This window comes from Elaeis guineensis, chromosome 5, assembly GCF_000442705.2.
Source record: "Elaeis guineensis isolate ETL-2024a chromosome 5, EG11, whole genome shotgun sequence".
Taxonomy (NCBI): Eukaryota; Viridiplantae; Streptophyta; class Magnoliopsida; order Arecales; family Arecaceae; genus Elaeis; species Elaeis guineensis.
Genome location: NC_025997.2, coordinates 14,835,174 through 14,856,793, shown reverse-complemented (window position 1 = coordinate 14,856,793; position 21,620 = coordinate 14,835,174). Strand labels below are relative to the sequence as shown.

Sequence of the window (21,620 nt, the reverse complement as noted above, 5' to 3'; positions counted from 1 at the left end):
ATACTTTAGACCTGAATGACAATGGGTAGCTCAGGACTGTCTTTTGAATCCATCCAAAGTCAAGAATGTCAAGCACTTACTTTGATGATGTACTGATCTTTGACTCAACTTATCTGACAAACACATATTAAATGCCATTCTGTCCATTTATTGGAGTTAACTATCATAGACAATCTACGTTAGTTGTGCATTGTTGTCAGATAAGAAGACTAAGATATTTAAATGGGTATTCCAATCATGGCAGAATGGAAATAGGGGTCAACCATCTAATATCATCGTAACCGACCAAGATAAGGTAATCGAGGCTGCTGTCAGAGTGATTTTTCTCAATACATGGCACCAATTTTGTTTGTGGCATATATTGAAGAACATCCCTAAAAACATCGACTACATATGCATAGCCAATTCCAAATTTATGCTTGAGTTTGATGAGGTGATATATGACACAGGCTTTCGAGAAAAGATGGGCATGATTCATAGAGAAATATGAAGAATGCAAGATTATATATTAGTTAAATGACCTCTATGAATGTCGGGATAAATGAATTCTAATGTACCTTAAGAATACATTCTTCAAAGGTTTCTATGATATTATTTTTGATTTATGTGCATATTTGTAAATTTCTAGCATATGGAGATATTTAATACTTCTTTTTTTTTTTTACAATCATGTACAGGCATGTCGTCTTCACAGAGGAGTGAGAGCATCAATCGCTTCTTTGATGGATTCATAAATTCGAAGACTACACTCAAGAAATTCATCGATGGGTACAAAGATGCCTTGAAAAAAAAATATGAAGCAGAAAATGAGCAAGATAATAAATCATTGCAAATGAATATTTTTCTAAAGATATTATCACCTTTTGAGAAACAAGCAGCAACCAAATATATAAAGTGCATATTTAAAAAATTTTAGAATGAGATTCTTGGAATGGCTGCATCAAATGTAAAATTAATTGAAGAAGTTGACAACTGTACTGTATATTCCATAAAGTCATTTGAGAGAATTGAAGTTGACAGAATAAGCAAGGAGATTATAAAAAATTATATCGTTTCATACGACAACCATTTGGAGGAGGTTAAATGCCAATATCGATCCTTTCAATTCAGTGGATACTTATGTAGGCATACTTTATTAGCTCTTCATCAAAGCGAAGTATTTGTATTCCAGATAAGTACTTCTTGAAGAGATGGTGCAAGGACATAAAATATCAATTCGATGATTTCGACTGTAATATTCAATTTTATGATAAAAGTATCAAAAAATCATGGTTTGCACTCACATTATGTAGATTAAGATGTCTTAATTTATTTTTACGAAATCCTGTTATATATCATAAAATCCTATTATAAATGTGACATCCTATTAATTATAGATATACTTTGATGAATCATCGAATGATGAAGCTTGCAGAGGTAGCATCCATGTCCGAAGATGCATTTACTTTAGTAATGGATGATCTAACATCATTATTCAAAAGAGCAGTGGATGCCAATTATGTAGCTCAGCCAAGTACACAACTTCTTATTCAAGATCTTAACCAAATTATCACGAAAGGCCGCTCAAGAGAGAATAGAATTAAGAGCGGATTCGAGAAGAAGTCAAAAAAAAATATGAATAAGACTTTTATTGACAAATTTTCTAAATAAAAACAAAACAAGCCTATAAAAAGATAAAAGAACACTTCCCATCAAATAGCAGAAGTAGTCCAACACATAATTGAAAGTACTATATCATCTACCAATCCATTTTTGGATGAGTTTGATGCTTATGTATACAGTCAACTAACACAAGAGAGAGCATAATTAGTTTAATTTTCCTACAATCTTATATAATTTTATGATGTCCGCAAAAATTTATTACATCATGTATTCGACATATGATTTACTATAGTAAAATTATGATATATTATTTTAACATATGATTTCAGAAATTAAGTTATGGCATCCAAAATTAATAGAGAAAAAAAGATGATGAATATATGCAGAAATAAAATTATGATATCTTTTCTTAAAAAATATGATATTTCTTCACAAAAATTATGACATTCTTGTAGAAAATGCTAAACTGAAGTTATTAACCCTTTCTTTCAGGTCTTCCTATCATCTTTTGCCTATATTATAACTCTTGGGATGTCATAATATAGTACGAAGAAAAAAAAGATAATGAATATATAAGAAAATAATATTATGATATTTCTTCTTAAAAATTATAATACTTCTTCATAAAAATTATAACATCACTGTACAAAATACTAAACTGAAGTTATTAACCTCTCTTTTCAGATCTTCTTATCATTCCTTGCCTATATTATAACTCTCAGGATGTTATAATATGGTACGGAGGAAAAAAATAATGAATATATATGAAAACAGTATTATGACATCCCTTCTTAAAAATTATGATACTCTATAAAAATTATGATACCTCTGAATAAAATACTAAACAGAAGTTATTAACCCCTCCTTTCAGATCTTTCTATTATCTTTTGTCTATATTATGACTCTTAGAATGTCATAATACGGCACAGAGAAAAAAGATAATGAATATATGCGAAAACAGTATTATGACCCTCCTAAAAAATTATAATATTCTTTTACAAAAATTATGACATCCCTGAATAAAATGCTAAACTGAGTTATTAACCCCTCCTTCCAGATCTTCTTATCATCCTGTGCCTATATTATGACTCTCAAGATGTTATAATACAGCACGGAGGCAAAAATGACCTGGATATGCCTCTTCATAGAATTATGACATCCCTTCATCAAAATTATGATACTTCTTCACAAAAATTATGACACCTTTGTAGAAAAATATCCTAAAAAAATGATAGATGGTGTTATGATATTCCTATATAATATTATGATATCCATTCAGAAATTTATGATATTCAGGCACAGAACATAACATCTTATATTCAAAAAATTGCATGAATTGAAATAAATAAATTATAACATTCCAGTTTGATAAAATGACACATAATTACTCTTTTCATTAATGTTAGAGGGGTAACATCCATTGAATTATAAATTTTTGATCAATTACAAAAATTAAGAAACTGAAGAAAAAAAATATCATAACAAATATTTAGTTTTTTCATCCTAATTTTTAAAAACTACTTTTATCTTCTAATTGAGGCCCTTCTTCAAGATTCTTGCTCCAAGTTGTCACTGGTATTGACTAATATCATCTTGTGTGAAGTCCCAATGGTCTGGCTTATCCTTACAAGCAAGAAAATTCATGTACTTTAAACAATACAAACCACAATCTAGTGAACTGACAGGCTAAAAAGGACATTCAATATTTTCCATCATGTCCCATTTCATCACTTCTTCATTATCACATAAGATATGGAACATTGGACCAACAATTTTTTACCACTTCTTGGCACTGGCTTTATACTTAGCATTAGGCTTTATTGAATTTAGGTGCATCAATACTTTCTTTTCCATGTCAACTGCAATCAGATACCAATGGATATTATCTGAGTTGATGATGGTGAAGAGAAACCAAAACTCCTATTTTTTTTCATCACTAACTCCTTCAAAAATCTGACTCCCAACCATGCCAGCAAGCTCATGTAATGGTGATGGAGATGTCATATACATCCCGATGGTCATAATAGGTGAAATGAGGCACTTATGGTACCTTTCTAGATGCTCTCTCCAATTATTTATTACGAACTCCTGTCCAGCATCGATAATCTGTCAATGCAAAATAAAGTGATTAATAAAATATAACTTGAAGTGTCATACAATACTGAAAGCATGATATAAAATATAAAAAAAAATGTGGGTATCATAATATACAACAAGAATAACTAAAAAAATAAAAGTATACTCAAATCCTTACATCATCAACTATCATTTGATCAATGAGAAGATCGTGAACATGTGACCTTGTGATACTGCCTCCATGTTCATTGATGTACACAACCTCTCTGCAATAGAAAAATATAAAGGATATCATAAAACAACATCTTCAAAGAGAGATTATCATACATAACAAAAAAAACATAAAAGACTTATGAGCTGATGCTTTCCTCTAAAAAATTTTTAATCAAATTTTCATCCTCTTCAAATTATAAACGATTATTATCTTGTTTAGCCTGTGATGGGGGGACTATCTTGAACTTTTTTATTAGTAGAACGGTTTCAAATCTAGAATCCAACTTTAGATATGAGGCCTTCTACTGCTGAGGTTGTCTTTTCACCCTCTTAATGATTGAAGGGATCAAAGATAATTGTTTGTCCCCCATATCATCCTCCTTCTTAGGGGTGTCCTTCCTCTTTTTCTCTGTCCTCGATTCTTCTCCCCATATGACTTCCACCTCCTCCTCTCCATTGTTCCCCTCCTCTCTTTCATCCTCTTCTTTATTTGCAATGCCCCCCTATTTGAGTAATGAATTTAGGAGGTTCTCAACTATGACAAGCCTTTTCTTAACCTCCTCAAGTTCAATCCTCATCTGCGCACAAGTTCAATCCTCCACCAGTAAACAAAGAAAAAAATTAAATTAAATTAATAATTATAATCATAAATTGTGGAATACAAAAGATTTATGATATCATGGATCATCTTACCAACTCATGGGGCTGCATGTTATCAATCCGAATGTTCTGGGGCTTCGAGTGGCTGTCATGCTGCTTCAACAGCCTAGGTAGTTTATTTGGATTAACTGGGACTCTTATTGTCGTAAGCTCGAGGAATCACACCTGCACATTAGTATTTTCTATATTAAAATCATGGAAGAATTCTAATTTATTAATTACAGTCATTTCTATATTTGAATTATCTTTATCAGTAGAGCTGTCGAACAGCCAAATAGGATAGGTTGCCTCCTATCCTTGTCACACCTCTTTGCTTGGACTGGCTTCTCGGATCTCAAGCAATCAGCAATCTCTGAGAGACCCAAAAATGTCAAGTCTTTGATTGTAAAAGCCCAATCAATTGCTCCCAATTGAGATAAATCATCTAAGAGATGAGATATCTTGGACATGTTTGATTGACTTTGGCTCTAAAAATATTTCGAGCATGTACGCAATCCAAAATCTGATAGTGTCCTCATTGTCCTCCTATATCTTCGAGGACTGAAGCTAAGCAATCAATTTCTCTAAATCTTGATGGTAAAGATCCAATTTCAGTCTAAATCTTTGGATTAACCTTTTCTTTTTATTTGGACATGTGATGGAGATCTTCTTCCCATGACATGGAAGATCCAAGATCGGTGTCACTTCCTCCACACTGAATCTAAATACTTTACCCCAAAAAGTGAACTCATCACCTCCTTTATGACATTTGATTATATCTGCAAGAAGTGGCCCTTCGATTATGAATGGCTACATGTCGATGAAGGGACCAAATGGAGTCTTCCGGATTATATCTACGTGAGCATTTGAAAAATCCATCTTCCAAATATTCTAAATATAAACTTTCAACTTGCAAAAATTCTTAAAGAATTGTGAGGGCTTCACACTTACAAGCTATGGAATAATTGGGAAACTAACTGCAACATAGAAAAAAAAGGAATGTCACATTATGTAAAAAAAAATTTCTATCTCACTATTATAATAAATCATCATACTTTCTATCATCCATGGTCTGAATTATCACTTCCAAAATATCATAATACACCACGAGGGAAAAGAGATGATAAATATATATGAAAACAAAATTAATTATGATATCCCTTCATAAAAAATATGACATCCCTTCATGAAAATTATGACATTCCGGTACTAAATAAAAAATCGAAAGCATTAACCCCTCCTTCTAATACTTCCTATCATTCGTGGTCTGAATTTATGCCATGGAGAAAAAAATATGATGAATATATACGAAAATAGAAATATGATACTCCTTCACAAAAATTATGATACTCCTTCAAAAAAATTATAACACCCCAGTACTAAACAAAAAATTGAAGACATTAACCCTTTCTACCAATACTTTCTATCATTCATGGCCTGAATTATGACTCTCAAAATGTTGCCCAAGTATGGCTACCCCTTCAAAACATTGAGTTTTTGTCTTGACTGCTTTACTGCGACTTGGTCAGCTCAATCCTTGTGTGGGTCGGCTTAGTTGATCTCTTGGTTGACTTAGTGACCACTTGATCGGCTCAACAGATCTGATCCAAAATTTTACATTTTCGTCCTGTCTGTCTTTTAAGACTGGATCGGCTCACTGATCCTTTGAGTCAACTCACTCCCTATCTGGGTCGGCTCAATTTGAACTGGATCGACTCACCGAACACTGTTTGAAATTTTAACCTTCTATCTTTTACTATCTTCTGAGACTGGATCGACTCAGACTTCTACTGGGTCGACTCAGCTAGCATGTCAAGTGTGCCATTGATTCTTAGACAGTCTTTCTTCTCCAATTTGATTTGTAGACTAGACTTGCCTTCTTAACTTGAATTAATCCTCATTAAAATTTTTTACAAGAGTGTCTTAAGCCTAGCATATCTTCATTAAGCCTTGAGTGGTGCTTCTTTTGTCTAAACCTTAAAAAATCTTGAATCTTTTATCTTAAGTGAGCATTAAGAACAATAAATCGATACATCCTGACAAACATAATTAGACTTTATAATTTATACTCAAAACTCTTTGTCATCATCAAAATCAATCTTTGGGTCAATATAGAATGTCATAATATGCCACAAAGAAAAAAAGATGATGAATATATGCAGAAACAGAATTACGACATTCTTTCTTAAAAATTATGACACTCTTCATAAAAATTATAACACCCCAGTACTAAACAAAAAATCAAAGGTATTAATCCCTCCTACCAATACTTCTTATCATCCATGGCTTGAATTATAACTCTCAAAATGTCATAATACGTTATGGAGAAAAAATATATAATGAACATATGTGAAAATAAAAATATAATATCTCTTCATAAAAATTATGACATCCCAGCACTAAATAAAAAATTGAAGGTATTAACCCTCCTATGACATCCAGAATAAATCTAAGGCATCACTGCTTAAATCTGTGCAGCGGTGTCATAATTTTGTGAAAGGATGTCATAATTTTGTGAAGCGATATCATAATTTTGAACTTAGATATCATAATTTTGAGAAAAAATATAATAATTATGGAAAATATATTTTGATATAGTGTCGTAAGTCTAGGATATCCGATGACTATTAGAAGAATCTAAGGCTTCCCACCTTGAAACTGTGCACGGTGTCATAAATTTGTGCTACGAAGTTATAATTTTGTGAATCGATGTCAAAAATTTTGTAAAAAATGTTATAACATCCCTCTTTTGGTATGAATTTCAAAATATTATATGGACATTATATAATTTCTTTATCTTCTTGTGGTTCTCCAATTTCTTCTCTTCCAAACGTTGAAGGAGTGTCACCCTCTCCTCTACAAAGAACAAGTGCTGTGCTCCCTTCCACCGTCTGCACCTCCTCCTTACGTTGCCATTGTGTTCGCCATCTCTATCTGGATATGAAACCCTTAGAATCCATTAGAAGAAAAAATTGGGAACCCTAAATCTTTATCTTCGTCATTCGCTCGAGTATGAAAAAGTCTAGCCGACTGCCAAGATGATCGCTGTCGACTGTCGAGATGGAAACGTGGACAACCATTGAGATTGAAGGAGAGCAAAAATAATAGAGTACCTCTTCAGGATAGAGTGAAATAATCGAAGAAGGATTTTTTTTTCATTTGCAACTGAACCATCGGCCAGCTCTAAGTGCCGCTCTTTTCTTCACAAAGAGATGAGGGCAAAAGTGACATTCCACTCATTTGAAGAGACATGCAGATGTAGCGCAGAAAGGATTTCAAAAACCGTCGTGCCAGCATTTAACACAGGTTATGTCCCGTCCCGTTGCACCAGCTTGGATCCGCATGGACCAATAAGAAGAGGCGGTGTGGGTCAAGTCGGATTTCCTACACTGCACGCGATGTGCAAAGAATTTCACAACAGGTTATTATAGTCGGTAACAATTTGGAATGAGATGGATTAATTCGAAGACAGTAATAGAATGGTTATAAAATTATTTAGCAAATTTGCATTTAGACTCAAGAAAAAAAATTAGTAAATATTTTATTTTTCTATTAGTTCAACAAATTTTTTGTGAACAAAATAAATATTGTTAAAAAAAATCCAGCTCCATCCAATTCATTTTTCTTGACCATGGCTGCTTCTACAGTTCAATATAAGATTACAATAAATTAGCAAAGAAATTTATACCATAACTTTTACTTATACAATTTGAAAATTTTATTTCAACTTGCTAATCTTTGTTCGAGGATCAGGACATCCCTATATTTAGGCAATGGATTTAAGTAGTATTTATTTATGGAAGTATACATGATTAATACATTATTATCAACCAGACATGTAGTGGTTGATTTATTTATGCTATAGTATTGTTATGATTTATTATTTATTTATTTATTCTTGATGTGATTAATGCAAGCCAAACTATAGTGACTTATTTTTCAATATAGAAAAATGGTAAATTCATATTGGTATCAGCTTACTAGAGTTGAATAGCTAATATTTTTCTTCTCTTTTGACGTGTTAGGATCATAAACCTATTTCATTTTTTAGAGCTTTACAATGGACATATCTAAAAATTTATCAAAATTTATTATTTTTAGTATATTATGTTTTACTATTATTTAATGGTTGAAAAAATTTATTAATGCATTAGATGTTAATCTAATTTCCAAATTAGGCATCTTGAAGCTAAGTCAACAATGATAGAAAAATTTAGTTAGTACAAAATTTAATTCAAGAATTATTGATTTTTCTAATATCTTAATTAGACTTTTAACAAAAAATATTTTTTGTAGGTGATTTTGCAGTTTCAAGTCCATCTATTGAGTAGACTTACTTTACAAGATCTTTATTATATCTTGTTCTTTATTTATTTATCAATAAATAAGAATTTGTAAGAAATTTTTGGAACTTTATTTTTTAAAATTTATTTTGTTATATTATTTATTATTAGAGCAAGTTAATTGAATGATTTTTTTTCATTTTCTTATGTTATTTGTTAATTTAATTATGCATGTAGAATGCTCATATCATTTGATTGTGGAAGTATTAGATCATTTAGATGGCTTCTCCTTATTATATTTAATTTTATAAGTTAAATTAAATATAATTCTAATCTGAGACAAAATTATCATTCTAAAGAGACATAAGTATCTATAACAGTTAATAGTTTTATGAATAAAAAATATTACATCAAATTTTAAAATTTTTGGCAAGATATTTTCAATGATTCTAGCTTCATATTCTTTATTGATGTCCACCCTATAAATATTTTGCATGCAAAAAAAAAAAAAGAAAATGTTAATTGTAGTTTCCCCTTCTTTTTTTTTTCTTATTTTTTTCATTACTATTTCTCTTCTATTTATATAATTTTGTATACACACACACATATATAAAGATATATGTAAGCTATTAATTTTACCAAATCCTAACAATAGTATAATAATCTTTTCTAACCTTTTCTTTCTTTCTTTTTTTTTTTTTGTCTCCAACAAAGAATGCATAGGAGAGAAGAAATAGAAGAATCAAGATAATTTTTTAAATGGAAAAAATAATCATTACCATACATTTTTAGGAAAAAATATTTATTAAATATTATTTTGATTATATATTAAGAAAAAAATATTTGCTTGAAGCCCGCTGCGAAGCACGGGTTACTTGCTAATATATGTGTATAACCACAAAAAAAGATAAGATATGAAAAAAATAAAATAACAAGCCCAAAAAGATAAATTTATTCTATGATCTAGAGATTTTCCATATATTATGCTTTGATTCCTCCTTGCCTCTTGATTCATTTCTTAGCTCCATGGTAGAAAGTACTACCAATTAGTAATGCTATAGGACTCCCATTCATACATAGGTATAGTTCTAGGATTGAAATCAGATCAATATTAGCATATCCATATCTATATTTATTTTGTCTGATGAATATAAATATAATACGTATTTTATTTGAATGTAAAAATTCATATCTATATTTGTTTATATTTAATGGATATAGATACAATTCAAATACCGAAAGTTGGACATAATTATGGATATAATTTGGATAATTAAATTTTATGACTATAGAATCAAAAATACTACTAAATAGATGATCAATCACTTAATAGCATGTTTATATGATTGCATATTTTTAAAAAAATTAATAAATGTTATATAAAATTATATAGGATTATCACAGATTTGAATGCGGATCAAATAATTGTCTATTGATATCTATATCCAATTTTCTTTGACGGATATAAATACGAATATAGATATTAGTCAGATTCTCAAATTTTATTCATATTCAATTAATTTAAATATAAAAATAAATTTGAATAGATATTATTTATACCACTTTATCCCTATGTAATATTTCTCTAACAACGTGATGTCAAAAATTACACTTCCATTGCCATATAGATGATCTGGTTGATTGTAGTCAGCATCCATGGTTCCATTGCAGGCACCATGAAACATCTTCTTACAAGTTATGTCTTGCATATATCGTACACTCAAGTGCTGTATACTCTAGAGAAGGCAAATAGACATAAGAAAATAGACATCAATGACCAGTGCCACATAATGGTCCCAAAGGGGGGAAAAAAAGAAAAAGAAAAAAAACGGTTTCTCGTTCAAAATTCCTTGTGCAAAGAAAATAGGTCGTAGCCTGAGTCCTGCTTGCTTTCAAATTTTATGAAATGCACTAAAATGTACAGTCTCTTATACATCAACCTCATTAGTATAACCAATAATGAGTTTGCCGATTAAGTGATACATTTTTTCATTCAACCTTTGAAGCATTCTCAGGCATCAAAAAAGATAATTCATATTCTCTTTCCAAATTATTTTTTATTCTTCTTCTTTTTTGGCTAATGGAAAGACCAGATTCACCAGTTCACTCAAAATCCTATATCAACAACCACCACCCATCTAACCAATTCTAAATTCAGCAGAAAAAATATTAGAGACCTTCATATTATCCTCCCACAACTTCCTTCCCGCATCTCCCATGGAAAAGGGAAAAATATTTCAGCTTCCAAGCAAATCCATGGGGAATACCCAAAAAGAGTGAAAGCAGGTCTTCTGTAACAGTAGAGAATTCGTAACAGAACAAAAACAGGAGGATTTTCTTCTCATATCCCAAGCATTCGTGTTAAAGTTAAAACTGAAAGTCTAGAAATGAATTGTACAATCTCCTCATGAACATTTTGAACCTGCACAGCCCTATGAACATTTATATAACCAGATGCTGGTCCTGTATCTACTCAGCTTCTTCTGCTTGTGGGGCATCATCCTCTGCAGGTGGGACATCACTCAAATTCAAGCCCTCAACAGGCAAGTCAGATGTAAGGGGACCTAAAACCCCCTCAGAATTGAGGTCAAGCCACTCTGCCAAAAGGAATAAAAGAAAAACCAATCAACTCAATGGTAATGATGCAGACCAGAACAAAGGATAGATCCCATCATGCCCTCAAATGCTGATTTTTTTTATTTCATTGAAATGTCTTAAAACAAATCCACACAACGCACTGATACGTCATAAGCATGCAGACATACTTCTTCCTATACATAAAATATATGACTGATCAAAAGTTGTCCATGTCACAGATGACAAGAAACCATAGATCAAGTTTTCTATATGATTTTGAGGAATTCACGGAACATTTACTCTAATATTCTTTTTTGTAAATGCATTTTGTTATAAAAGGGCAGCCAATGCACAAGATTCCCGCCATGCGGGTTTTGGGAATGGTTAGATGTACAAAGCCTACCCATGTGTGGTAAGGTATTTCTGTGTTTCAAACCTGTGACATAGAGCAACCACTCTCTTGTGAAAGCATTCAGTTATAAAGATTTGTATATAGCTGGTAGGGCTAGCAAGTACCTCAGGCTGGAACCTCAGCATGTCAGCTCGGGCCATTGCCTCTGCTTGAGCTATTCTCTGCCTGAACATCTGAGCCATGTCATCCGCCTAGCAGAAACAGATTGGATCAGAAAAGTTGATGTCTATGGTTATAGCAGAGGGAAGAATCTGGATAAACTTGATCACTAATACTACCTTCTCAAAAACAAGCTTTGGATTGCGGATCATGTCACCAGGGGTTGGTTCCAGCTTTTTAGTGGACAGACTTACTCGGCCTCTTTCACGGTCATGACTCAGTATCATCACCTTATCACACAAAGAAGTTACTATGATGAGCTCATGGAGAAGACTGAACAGCTGGGAAGTACAAAAGAACTGAATGGAATACCTTAAGTGAATCACCAGGTTGCAGGACTGTTGAGATGTCTGAAACACGGTCATGACTAATCTGGCTAACATGCAGAAGGCCATTTATTCCACCAATGTCAATGAAGGCACCATAAGGTTTCAAGCTCTGGACAGTTCCCAGGACAACTGAGCCAATTCCAAGCTGAGCCTGATTATCTGCCATAGCCTTGCGGTTACTGAGTACAAGCCTAGATTGATCTTCATCAACCTCCACGAATTTAAGAGGTAGCTCCTTATCAATGAGTTCTTCTGCTGTTGATTTCTGGTTGTACAAGGAGAAAATACAGTGACTACTAATGAAACTGTTATATGACATTTTGAATCCAGGTAAAAGAATCAAACAGTTATCAGTGACAAAAGAACGGTATGAGGCTTACAAAGTTAGGATGGCCAAACCGAAAAAGGGAGGAAATAAGTCAGGCTTGTTTGCTATTGCTTTCGTTTTCTGGTTATTTCTTTTTCGAGAACCCAAGAACAAAAAAATGGACGGAATAACATGTATGATGACACCCTTCTTATTACTTTCCAAAAAGAGTGAAACTGCAAGGAATAGCCGAAGTTTTTTTTGAATGATATCTTCAAAATCAATCTCCATGTGGTATTTTACTATGTTGTGGAGAAACAAGGAAAAAATAATAGTGATTCCAAACAGACCCTCAGTTAGCTAAGAGGTGGAATAATCAAGTCATTTCCCAAAATAGCTGAATCATGCAGGAAATCAAGTACAAATGTGCAATTAAACAGCACGCACAAACATAACTGAATAAAACTAAACTTTGTTGAGAGAAGACTACAAGACTTCTGCATTGAGGCCTGATGCATGTAAAGGACTTTAAAAATGAATCAGCTAATAAAAAATCAAATTTCAACTCATGGTAAACAGAGGTCAATTTATTAAGCTCAATAATCCAAGTAAAATATAACCACTAAATTAAAGGATGCCAAAGCCAAGTGAAAGACCAACCGTTGAAATCTGTGAAAATGGAATAAAACCACGAAGGCCCTCCACTATGGCTACCACGCCTCCTTTATTTCCCCCAACAACCTGCCATTCAGAATATTTGGTCCAGTGCATCAGAAGGCAAAAATATAGAAAACACAATGCTTACAAGACAGTAAAGTTGCCTCAATAACTTCATTCAAGCTGACAATTGCTCATAACTGATAAAAATAATGTTAAATCTTTAATGGAAATTCTTGTGTTATCCCATTTTGCGTTCAGTGTCCTTCATAATATGAGTCACATTTCAATGAAAACATATGAAACATGTAAAATTCTTAATGAACTCCAGCAACAGATCCACATGTACCCCACGTTGGATTCATAAGCTTACAAAAGTTAAGTTCTATTTCATTCAACTACTCTTAGATTAAGCTCCACTCATGTTTTTCCTTTTCTTGAAGAAGCAGGAGCACATGAATTAAAATGACGATGATGACGAGGAGGAGGAGGGAAAAACAGGAAAAAAAATCCAACAAGTTTATCAAGGCGATAATAAAGAAGGTCCTACAAGTTATGAAGGTGATAACAAAGAGAAGGTCTATGAAACAATACAAGAAAAGGGAAAACCCCAAGTACTGAAAACCCAAGAGTCACTTACTAAAGCATTCGTGGGAAGCAAAAACCAAAAGCTATGAGACAGTCTTTCCAAAATCTTATCATTTCCCACCTCTAGACGACTTTCACAATAGGGCTCTTTTCATGGTTTGAAAGTCACCTTAAGGCCTTCTATTTCTTATTTTAACATGCTTTCACCTGACCAATAGTAATTTCTTCCATCATCCTCCTCTCAAATATCTCCAGTAAAAGTTGCACAGGGATCACTTAAGCTTGTAGTAAGACCAGATGTGGATAATCCAACATAAGTGTTGGGGAAAATGGGCAGAAAGAAAATTTTGGTGTCAAGAGATGTGCTTTAGCCAAGAAAAGGGCATCTCCTAAATCAGTTATTCAACCAACAAAGAGAGACCATGGAAAGAAATTTATTATCTGAGTATTCAACTATAGAAGAAGCATTCTATTTGAAAGTTTAACAAAAAATTTCTTGGGAAGTTCATGGCTGAGGGGCTTGCTCGAAATTGTGAAAGTGAAGACATACACAAATCATGTTGCAATATAAATTGAAAGCTTAAACTGAGCCGAAGATCCATTGGGATGTTAATATGATTCATTCTCATCCATCAATCACAAGTCAGACATGTTGCTCTTGATTTAATTGCTGTGGGGTGGGGGGGGGGGGGGGAGAGAGGAGGGAGAGAGAGAGAGAGGGAAAATGAGAAACTAGTGAGGACCATACACATTTTAGACCAAATTAAAGAACATGCTTTTGGTTATTCTGTTTATTGTGAGTTGATAGATCATTAGTGAGGGATGCATGGGAGAAAGGTTGAACTTATCTAAAATCTCATCACCAACTTTGTGAACACAAAGGGCTCATACAAATGATAGGATAATGCTTATAGGAATAAAATTACTGAAAAAGACAAGGTCATAAGAAATTAAGAAGTGATTATGGCGGGACAGTGTAAATCATCAGCCCAAGTCAGACAAATCCACATGCACATCTATATAAACATAAAGAGCAGGCCTTGTCTTATTGATAAACATGGTTAACTAGCAAGCTGGTACTAAACATTATCAAAACTTTCCAAATTTGGTAGGATGGTGGTAGGTAACTCCTCAAACAAACTCATCACGTGTCCAATGTTCTCCAAAAGAGGGAATCTATTTATTAAATTTGGTGTTGAGGATCCTCACCTTACCCTTGACAATAACATCCTCAGCCTGAAGCTGCCTACATCTTTCCCATGCAAGGTCATACTGAATTGACCGTAGACTCAATATCAAGCTATCATCTGCCATATTCTCTCCAACTATAACAAACTCTTCAACTAATCCTGGATATATACCTGCCTCTGCCACATGCTTGATTCTGTGAATACATGCTTCTTGAACAGGTAAGTATGCAGATGATTTTGCCGTGATATCAACAAGTGCGCCATTGACATCTGTCATAAAGACTGTTCCCTTAACCTGAAAGAAAAATGATGGATCAATCAACTAGGACTTCCAAGGCAACAAAGATATGCAGTATATAACACAATGCTTAGAGAAAGATCTGTCCAGCTAAAAAAACTGAAAATTAGGGCCACAAATCAACAAAATAATAAATGTAACCAATAGAAGCTCTTATCCAAGAACCCATTTTCACCATATGTACAAATCAATCTTGAACATGGACTCCTTTATGCCCTAACCTGATGTAATGCATTTCCACGTCAGCAAGTTCAGAATAAATCCAGTAGATTCGGTTCAAGCTTTGAACTCATCCAGTACACTTTTTGCCCTTTTAACTAGTTAATTCAATTCCTAAAATATCACCAAAGAGAAAACCAGTGCATCCCGGCACATACCCACACATCCACTAAGTTACAGAACAAATTGTAATTCCAGGTAGTAGCCAGCAATATATTTACAGTCTTTTATTTTTCCATCTTATACTATGGACAAAAAACTAATGACAAGAACTTGAAAGTTGAAACCCACATATATCCACATTAAACAATACTGCTGAAAATGCTACACATCGACGAATAGGAATTTTTTATTTTCAAATAAATTACTGGCTCAAATTGGCATATTAATTGCTAAATTAATCACTCAATGTGCATTGAAATCGTAGCATACGTTGAAACCAAGCAAAAGGTTTTGACAAATAAATAATCGTTACAGAACCATTCTTTTGAAAAGAAATCTCAGCTCTTCTAATCATATATCTAACTTTCTACACCCAAAAGATGAATTTATGAAGGGACTCGATTTATCAACTCCAAACGAAACAACCGATCATCTAAGGAACTCAGTCCATCATAATCAAACAATCCATCAAAAAACATAAATTAGCCAAAGAAAAAGGGATCGGAACCTCCTGAAGTACACCAATTAGCACATATAGCAGGCCAAATTTCGTCGGGAAAGAAAGAAAGGACGGACCTTGGTGCCGATCTCAGAGTCGAAATCGTACTTGTCGAGGGCGGCGTGGAAGTCCTCAACGGTGAAGGAGACACCCTCCATGGGGGCGGTGCGGCAGCGGTCGGCGGCCTCCTCGAAGAGGTCCTTGAGCTTCTGCCGCTCCTTCTGGGCCGGCGTGATGGCGTAGGCCGCGGCGGCGACAGAGAAGGACGTCCGCGCCGGGGAAGGCTTGGAGGAACAAAAGGCGGGCTTGGAGAGCCGGGACGAGGAGAGGGGCGGGCATCTCAGCCCGGAGAACTGCGCCACGGCGGCCATCTCGCTTCGCTATCCCCTTCCCTATCCAATTCCAACGGCCGACAAAGCGGAGCTGCGATAGAATTATAGAAGAGTGGGATCGAATGATGAACGAAGGGAGAACACTACGGCCTAGAAGGTGGCTTCTGGGTGGGACTGTGGGCTTAACCATGCTCTTGTGAGTTAGACCCGGACCAAATCCAAATAATGAGCCGGCCACGGGTCTCATAAAATTGAACTTGTTTGGTCTTCAAATTGTCCAGGTTCAAATACATGTGCAGCACAAGGGATTGGTAGATTGTGATTGAAGAAAAGGGTAAATTTACCCTGCAGGCTGACAAGGTCATTTTAGAAAGAGACTCCGAGGCAGTGATTTCATGGTTGTTTACCAAGTTCAAGCTTCTTGTGGGTCATTTTTCCTTGTTGGCTAACGCTCGGAGACTCATTGCACCATGTTCTTACTGTCTAGTTAGGCATACCTATAGAGAGGAGAATAATACTACTAATTAGATGGCATCTTATGTGACTAAGCATATTAGTAATATAGTTTGGGCGTATGCAACTGAGATTCCATGTTGTCTCCATGATTTGATTTTGTCACATGCTTATGATTGTCTTTATATTAGGGCTTCTTAATGTAGCCCGATTCAAAAAGAAAAGGAAAAGGGTAAATTTCTCTCCATGCCATCTTTAGGCAATGCACTGCCTGCAACACTATATATTACAAGGAGTCTCCAAGATCATGAGTCATTGTGCAATGTGTTGAGTGCATGAAGTTGAAGAAGATACAGAAATATGAAGACTTTTCATGGAGGGTAGAATGCAAAAGACTGCATTGAGAGAGAGAGGAAGAGTGCAAAGCCATATTCTTGAAGCTTTTTATGTTTATGGGTGACAAAAAGGCAATGGTGGCCCAGCATGTTGAAGCCTTTGTATGTATGGGTAACAAATAGGCCATGGTGGCCCAAAATCCAAGCATTCAGCTTGGAACCAAAGAATTAGTCTCAAGTCAGGAACTAAGCCATTGGAAAGCCCATAGAAGTTAAAGCGGGATTGCAATTGCTTTTAGCCCGGCCAGCCTGCCTAGAACCCCAAAATTGGGTCAAGCGGGCCTGGTGCATTGTGGCCTTTTAGGACAGCCAAAACTCGTTGGTTGCGAAATGAAACAAAGCAAAATTCTTTATGCACCGCTGGCGGTGTAGAAAATCTAACTAGAATACACTATCTCATCCGATTAATCTATATAGTTATTATTTTTTAATACATATTTAATATCTGCAGATCGATTTTTTCGTTTAAAAATTTTGTATGATGAAAATATTCCTATCTTTTAAAAAAATTATGACATTTTATGTCTATATTTTGATATTTTTCATCCATAATATACAAAAGATATCATAATTTTTTTAAAAAATAAAAATATTTTCGTCATTCAAAATTTTTAAATGAAAAAGTCGATCTACAAGCATTAAATGCACGTTGAAAAGTGGTTGGACAAAAATGTCCATATCATATTATGATATCTTAGGCCATATTATGATATTTTGAGATATATTACGCCACAGGATGTCATAATTTTTTTCAGAAAGCAGGAATATTTTTATCATATCAAATTTTTAAACGAAAAAGTCGATTTGCAAGCATTTTATACGCATTGAAAAATAGTGATTATATGGACCAATCGAACGAGGTAGTGCACTCCATGTTAGATTTTCTACACCGCCCGCGATACACAAAGAATTTCTCACGAAACAAAAATTAGAGCAAATTCTGGCCTGAATTCCAATCACCCCAATCATACAGACAATAAGCAAGGATTTGCACTTTTACTCATCAAAGGAGCTCTTAGCATGGAGAAATTATTCTCTATACTGCATGCATCATGTGGCAATTCATACCATGTGTCACAACCGTTTGTTTCTGTAGTAATGCACTAAGATGAGTGCTTAATGAGTGGGGTATATAGAAATGATTGGTTGTATACACTGGTGACTTGGTGCATCCAATACAGGGAGTAATTTCTCTTTTGCGTGGCAATTGTGGAGTATTTTACTTATGGCTCCTTTGTGTCTTTGAGTTGGTTTTATGGCAAACCAATCAATTCCATGAACTTGCATCAATTGTATTCAGATTTACCTGCTTTCATTATAACCAGAAAATCTTAAGTTGACTACATTAGCTGCTTGATGTATATTTTGCTACCTAATGGGTAAAAGGTTGTGATACTCATAATCACATTCTTGCAAATTTGGACCTACTGTAGATATTTTCTTATGTTTTCTTTCTAACACAGTCTACATTGTGCTATATGAATAGCCCTTGGGCTGGTGACACCACAAACAATGCAACATACATATACACAACTATTTCTTGGTCCAAACTTCCTTCTTGATTTCTCTTTATGGTACATTGTAATAGAAATACGTATGTTTATTAAATTACATAACAAAAAAAATTTGATGGCAAACATTGAATTCAGAGACTTCATCTTGATTGGATCAAGATTAACTATTGTTGGGGGATACCCGCTGCCCGACCGACTGCTGGAGGGCCCGACCGACCGGAGGGCCCGACCGACCGGAGGGGCCCAACCGACTGGACGGCCCGACCGCCCCCGTTGGACGACTCTGACTGGCCGAAAGGCCGACCGATCGTCGGTCGACCGACTGACGGGACCCATCAGCGACTAATAACCGTCCATCCAACGGCCCATCGCCGACTGGGGGTATGTCGGGCGTATCCATCCCGACCGACCGAACCCCGAGGTTCGATGGCCGACTTATATGACGCTCGCCGACCAATGGAGGGGCCCGACACCACTTCGCTGGCTACCGACGTTGGGTCGGTCGGCTCCTCCAATCGCCGTACGGCCGCCAGACGTTGTCAGCTCTGACACGGACATGCGGCACAGTTACCTAGGGCATTGTCCCGCCGAGAGCCGGGTCAACCCTGGTGATTAGAAGGATACACGGCGACATGACGTTTTCACGGCGGCTCTGACAGCCTACAGTGAGTTGACAGTTCCTCACTTGTCCGCGTCATTAATGACGGCGCCATACCGTGCTCCACTATATATACCGGGGAAGGCAACAGTGCAAAGGGTCGATCCACCCGTCTCTCCCACATACGCAGGCTCGCTCCTCTCTCTCTCCCTCTCTCTTTCTCAGAGCTCTCTGTCTGCATTTCACTGTTGCCCAGTCACCTCTCTGACTTTACCGTCGGAGGGTCCCCGCCGGAGCCGCCTCCGGTCAGTGCGGACTTCCTTTTGCAGGTGCACGCTTCCCGGCGATCGGGCGACGAGGCGATTGGCTGCAACAGATTGGCACGCCAGGAAGGGGTCAGCATGACAAAGACAAGAGCTCAACGATCGAGAATCACTGGGTCGGCAAGGCGCTCTTCTCGCCGGGAAGAAGCCTCCCCGCCCCCACCGGCGGCGGAGCCTAGCTCTCCGCGCCCTGCAGTGACCACGGAGGCCCAGATTGCGGCCATCGTACGGCAGATGACCGTACTGACCGACGCAGTCAAAAGCCTCCAGCAACAACCGGCGGCCCGACCTATGCCTTCCAGGAGCAGCCGCCGACGACCGCGCCGACCCCTGTCGCCTCCATGCGAGCGCTCCCAACAGCGCTCCCACGGAGAGGAGGAGGGGCGACTACGGCGCGACGACCGACGGTCCCAGCGGCCCTCTCCTTCCCCGTTGGAACGGGCGAGGAAGGAAAAGCGGCCGCGCACACCGTCGGCCTCTCTTTCAGAATCCTCCGGAGGCTCCACCCCCGGGGTCTCCCAGCATCGACGAGCGGACGACTACGAGCGACGGTTCGAGGAGATCGACCGCCGACTCGCCCAACTGCAGATGGACGGCCAGAAGTCTTCGAACGACGTCGACTTCCAGACCGCCCAGCCTCTCTCTCGACTGGTCCTCGATGAGCCGATTCCCAGTCGGTTCAAAATGCCGAACGTGGAGCCATACGACGGCTCCACCGACCCAGTCGACCACCTCGAGAGCTATAAAGCTCTCATGACGATTCAAGGGGCAACCGACGCTCTTTTTTGCATCGGCTTCCCCGCCACACTTCGCAAGGCTGCCAGGGCTTGGTACTCCGGTCTTCGATCGGGCAGTATCCATTCCTTCGCGCAGCTCGAGCACTCGTTCGTGGCCCATTTCAGCACCAGCCGAAAGCCGCCGCGAACGTCGGATAGCCTTTTCTCCCTCAAGCAGGGGGAAAATGAGACGCTCCGACACTTCGTGGCGCGATTCAACGCGGCCACGCTCTAGGTCCGGGACCTCAACGAAGACATGGCAGTTTCAGCCATGAAGCGGGGCCTGAGGTCGTCCCGGTTTACTTATTCTCTGGACAAGACCCTCCCCCGAACATACGCCGAGCTACTGGAGCGCGCATACAAGTATATGCGCGCGGACGAAGGAGCGTCCGACCGACGCTTGGTCGAACCCAGAGGTCCGAAGGAGAAGCGAAGAAAAGGTCGGGAGCCTGCCGAACCAAGCCGGCCCCCGGCCAATAGTCGGCTTTCTCCACCCCGACAGATCCAAAAATCACCTCGCCGACAGACTCCGAGGCCGGTGCGTCCCAGGTATGACTCCTACACTCCTCTCTCCACTCCCCGTGCGCAGATCTTGATGGAGATCGAAGGGGAAGAATACCTGCGACGGCCTCCGCCTCTGAAGGCAAAGGGCCTCGACCATCGGAAGTACTGCCGGTTCCATCGGAGCCACGGCCACGACACCGAGCGATGCATCCAGTTGAAGGATGAGATCGAAAATCTCATCCGCCGGGGGTATCTCGGCAAATTTCGAAAGGGTCCGCCGACCCGACCGGCTGCCGATCGACGCCCCCAGCCGACTGAAGAGGCTCCGACTAACCAGCCGACGGCTGGAGTCATTAACATGATCTCCAAGCGGCTGGGATCGGGGACGTCTACAGGGGGGAGCCGACGAAAAAGCCGCGCCCGGACGACGTGATTACCTTCTCAGAAGACGACGTTCGGGGCATCCAGACTCCCCACGACGACGCTGTTGTTGTGTCGGCGACAATAGCCAATTA

The 21,620-nt window shown here is 37.3% G+C and overlaps 1 protein-coding gene across 3 annotated transcripts; it reads right to left on the bottom strand.

The window, feature by feature from the left end:
- Positions 1 to 11,129: 11,129 nt before the first annotated feature.
- On the bottom strand, positions 11,130 to 16,665 carry LOC105044970 (small ribosomal subunit protein bS1c). 3 transcript variants are annotated; one of them, XM_010923092.4, is made up of 7 exons: positions 16,288 to 16,665; positions 15,052 to 15,327; positions 13,258 to 13,338; positions 12,274 to 12,555; positions 12,081 to 12,191; positions 11,907 to 11,993; positions 11,130 to 11,410 (listed from the first exon to the last, which is right to left on the bottom strand). In XM_010923092.4, exons 1-7 carry the CDS (start codon positions 16,579 to 16,581, stop codon positions 11,378 to 11,380), a joined length of 1,164 nt encoding a protein of 387 aa, XP_010921394.2. In that variant the 5' UTR covers positions 16,582 to 16,665; the 3' UTR covers positions 11,130 to 11,377. The 3 variants fall into 3 exon arrangements, with proteins under 3 accessions (XP_010921394.2, XP_073113704.1, XP_073113705.1); XM_073257603.1 differs by lacking the exon at positions 11,130 to 11,410 and adding an exon at positions 11,775 to 11,849; XM_073257604.1 differs by lacking the exon at positions 11,130 to 11,410 and adding an exon at positions 11,806 to 11,826 and having other exon boundaries at positions 16,288 to 16,664.
- Positions 16,666 to 21,620: the final 4,955 nt, after the last annotated feature.

Bases quoted from the DNA above. Each gene is read 5' to 3' on its own strand.
- LOC105044970 (XM_073257603.1), bottom strand. From the start codon at position 16,581: ATGGCCGCCGTGGCGCAGTTCTCCGGGCTGAGATGCCCGCCCCTCTCC. The intron at 15,328-16,287 runs GTCCGTCCTTTC...TTTTTCTTTCAG, and splicing joins ACTCTGAGATCGGCACCAAG to GTTAAGGGAACAGTCTTTAT. The intron at 13,339-15,051 runs GTGAGGATCCTC...TCTGAATGGCAG, and splicing joins ATGTTATTGTCAAGGGTAAG to GTTGTTGGGGGAAATAAAGG.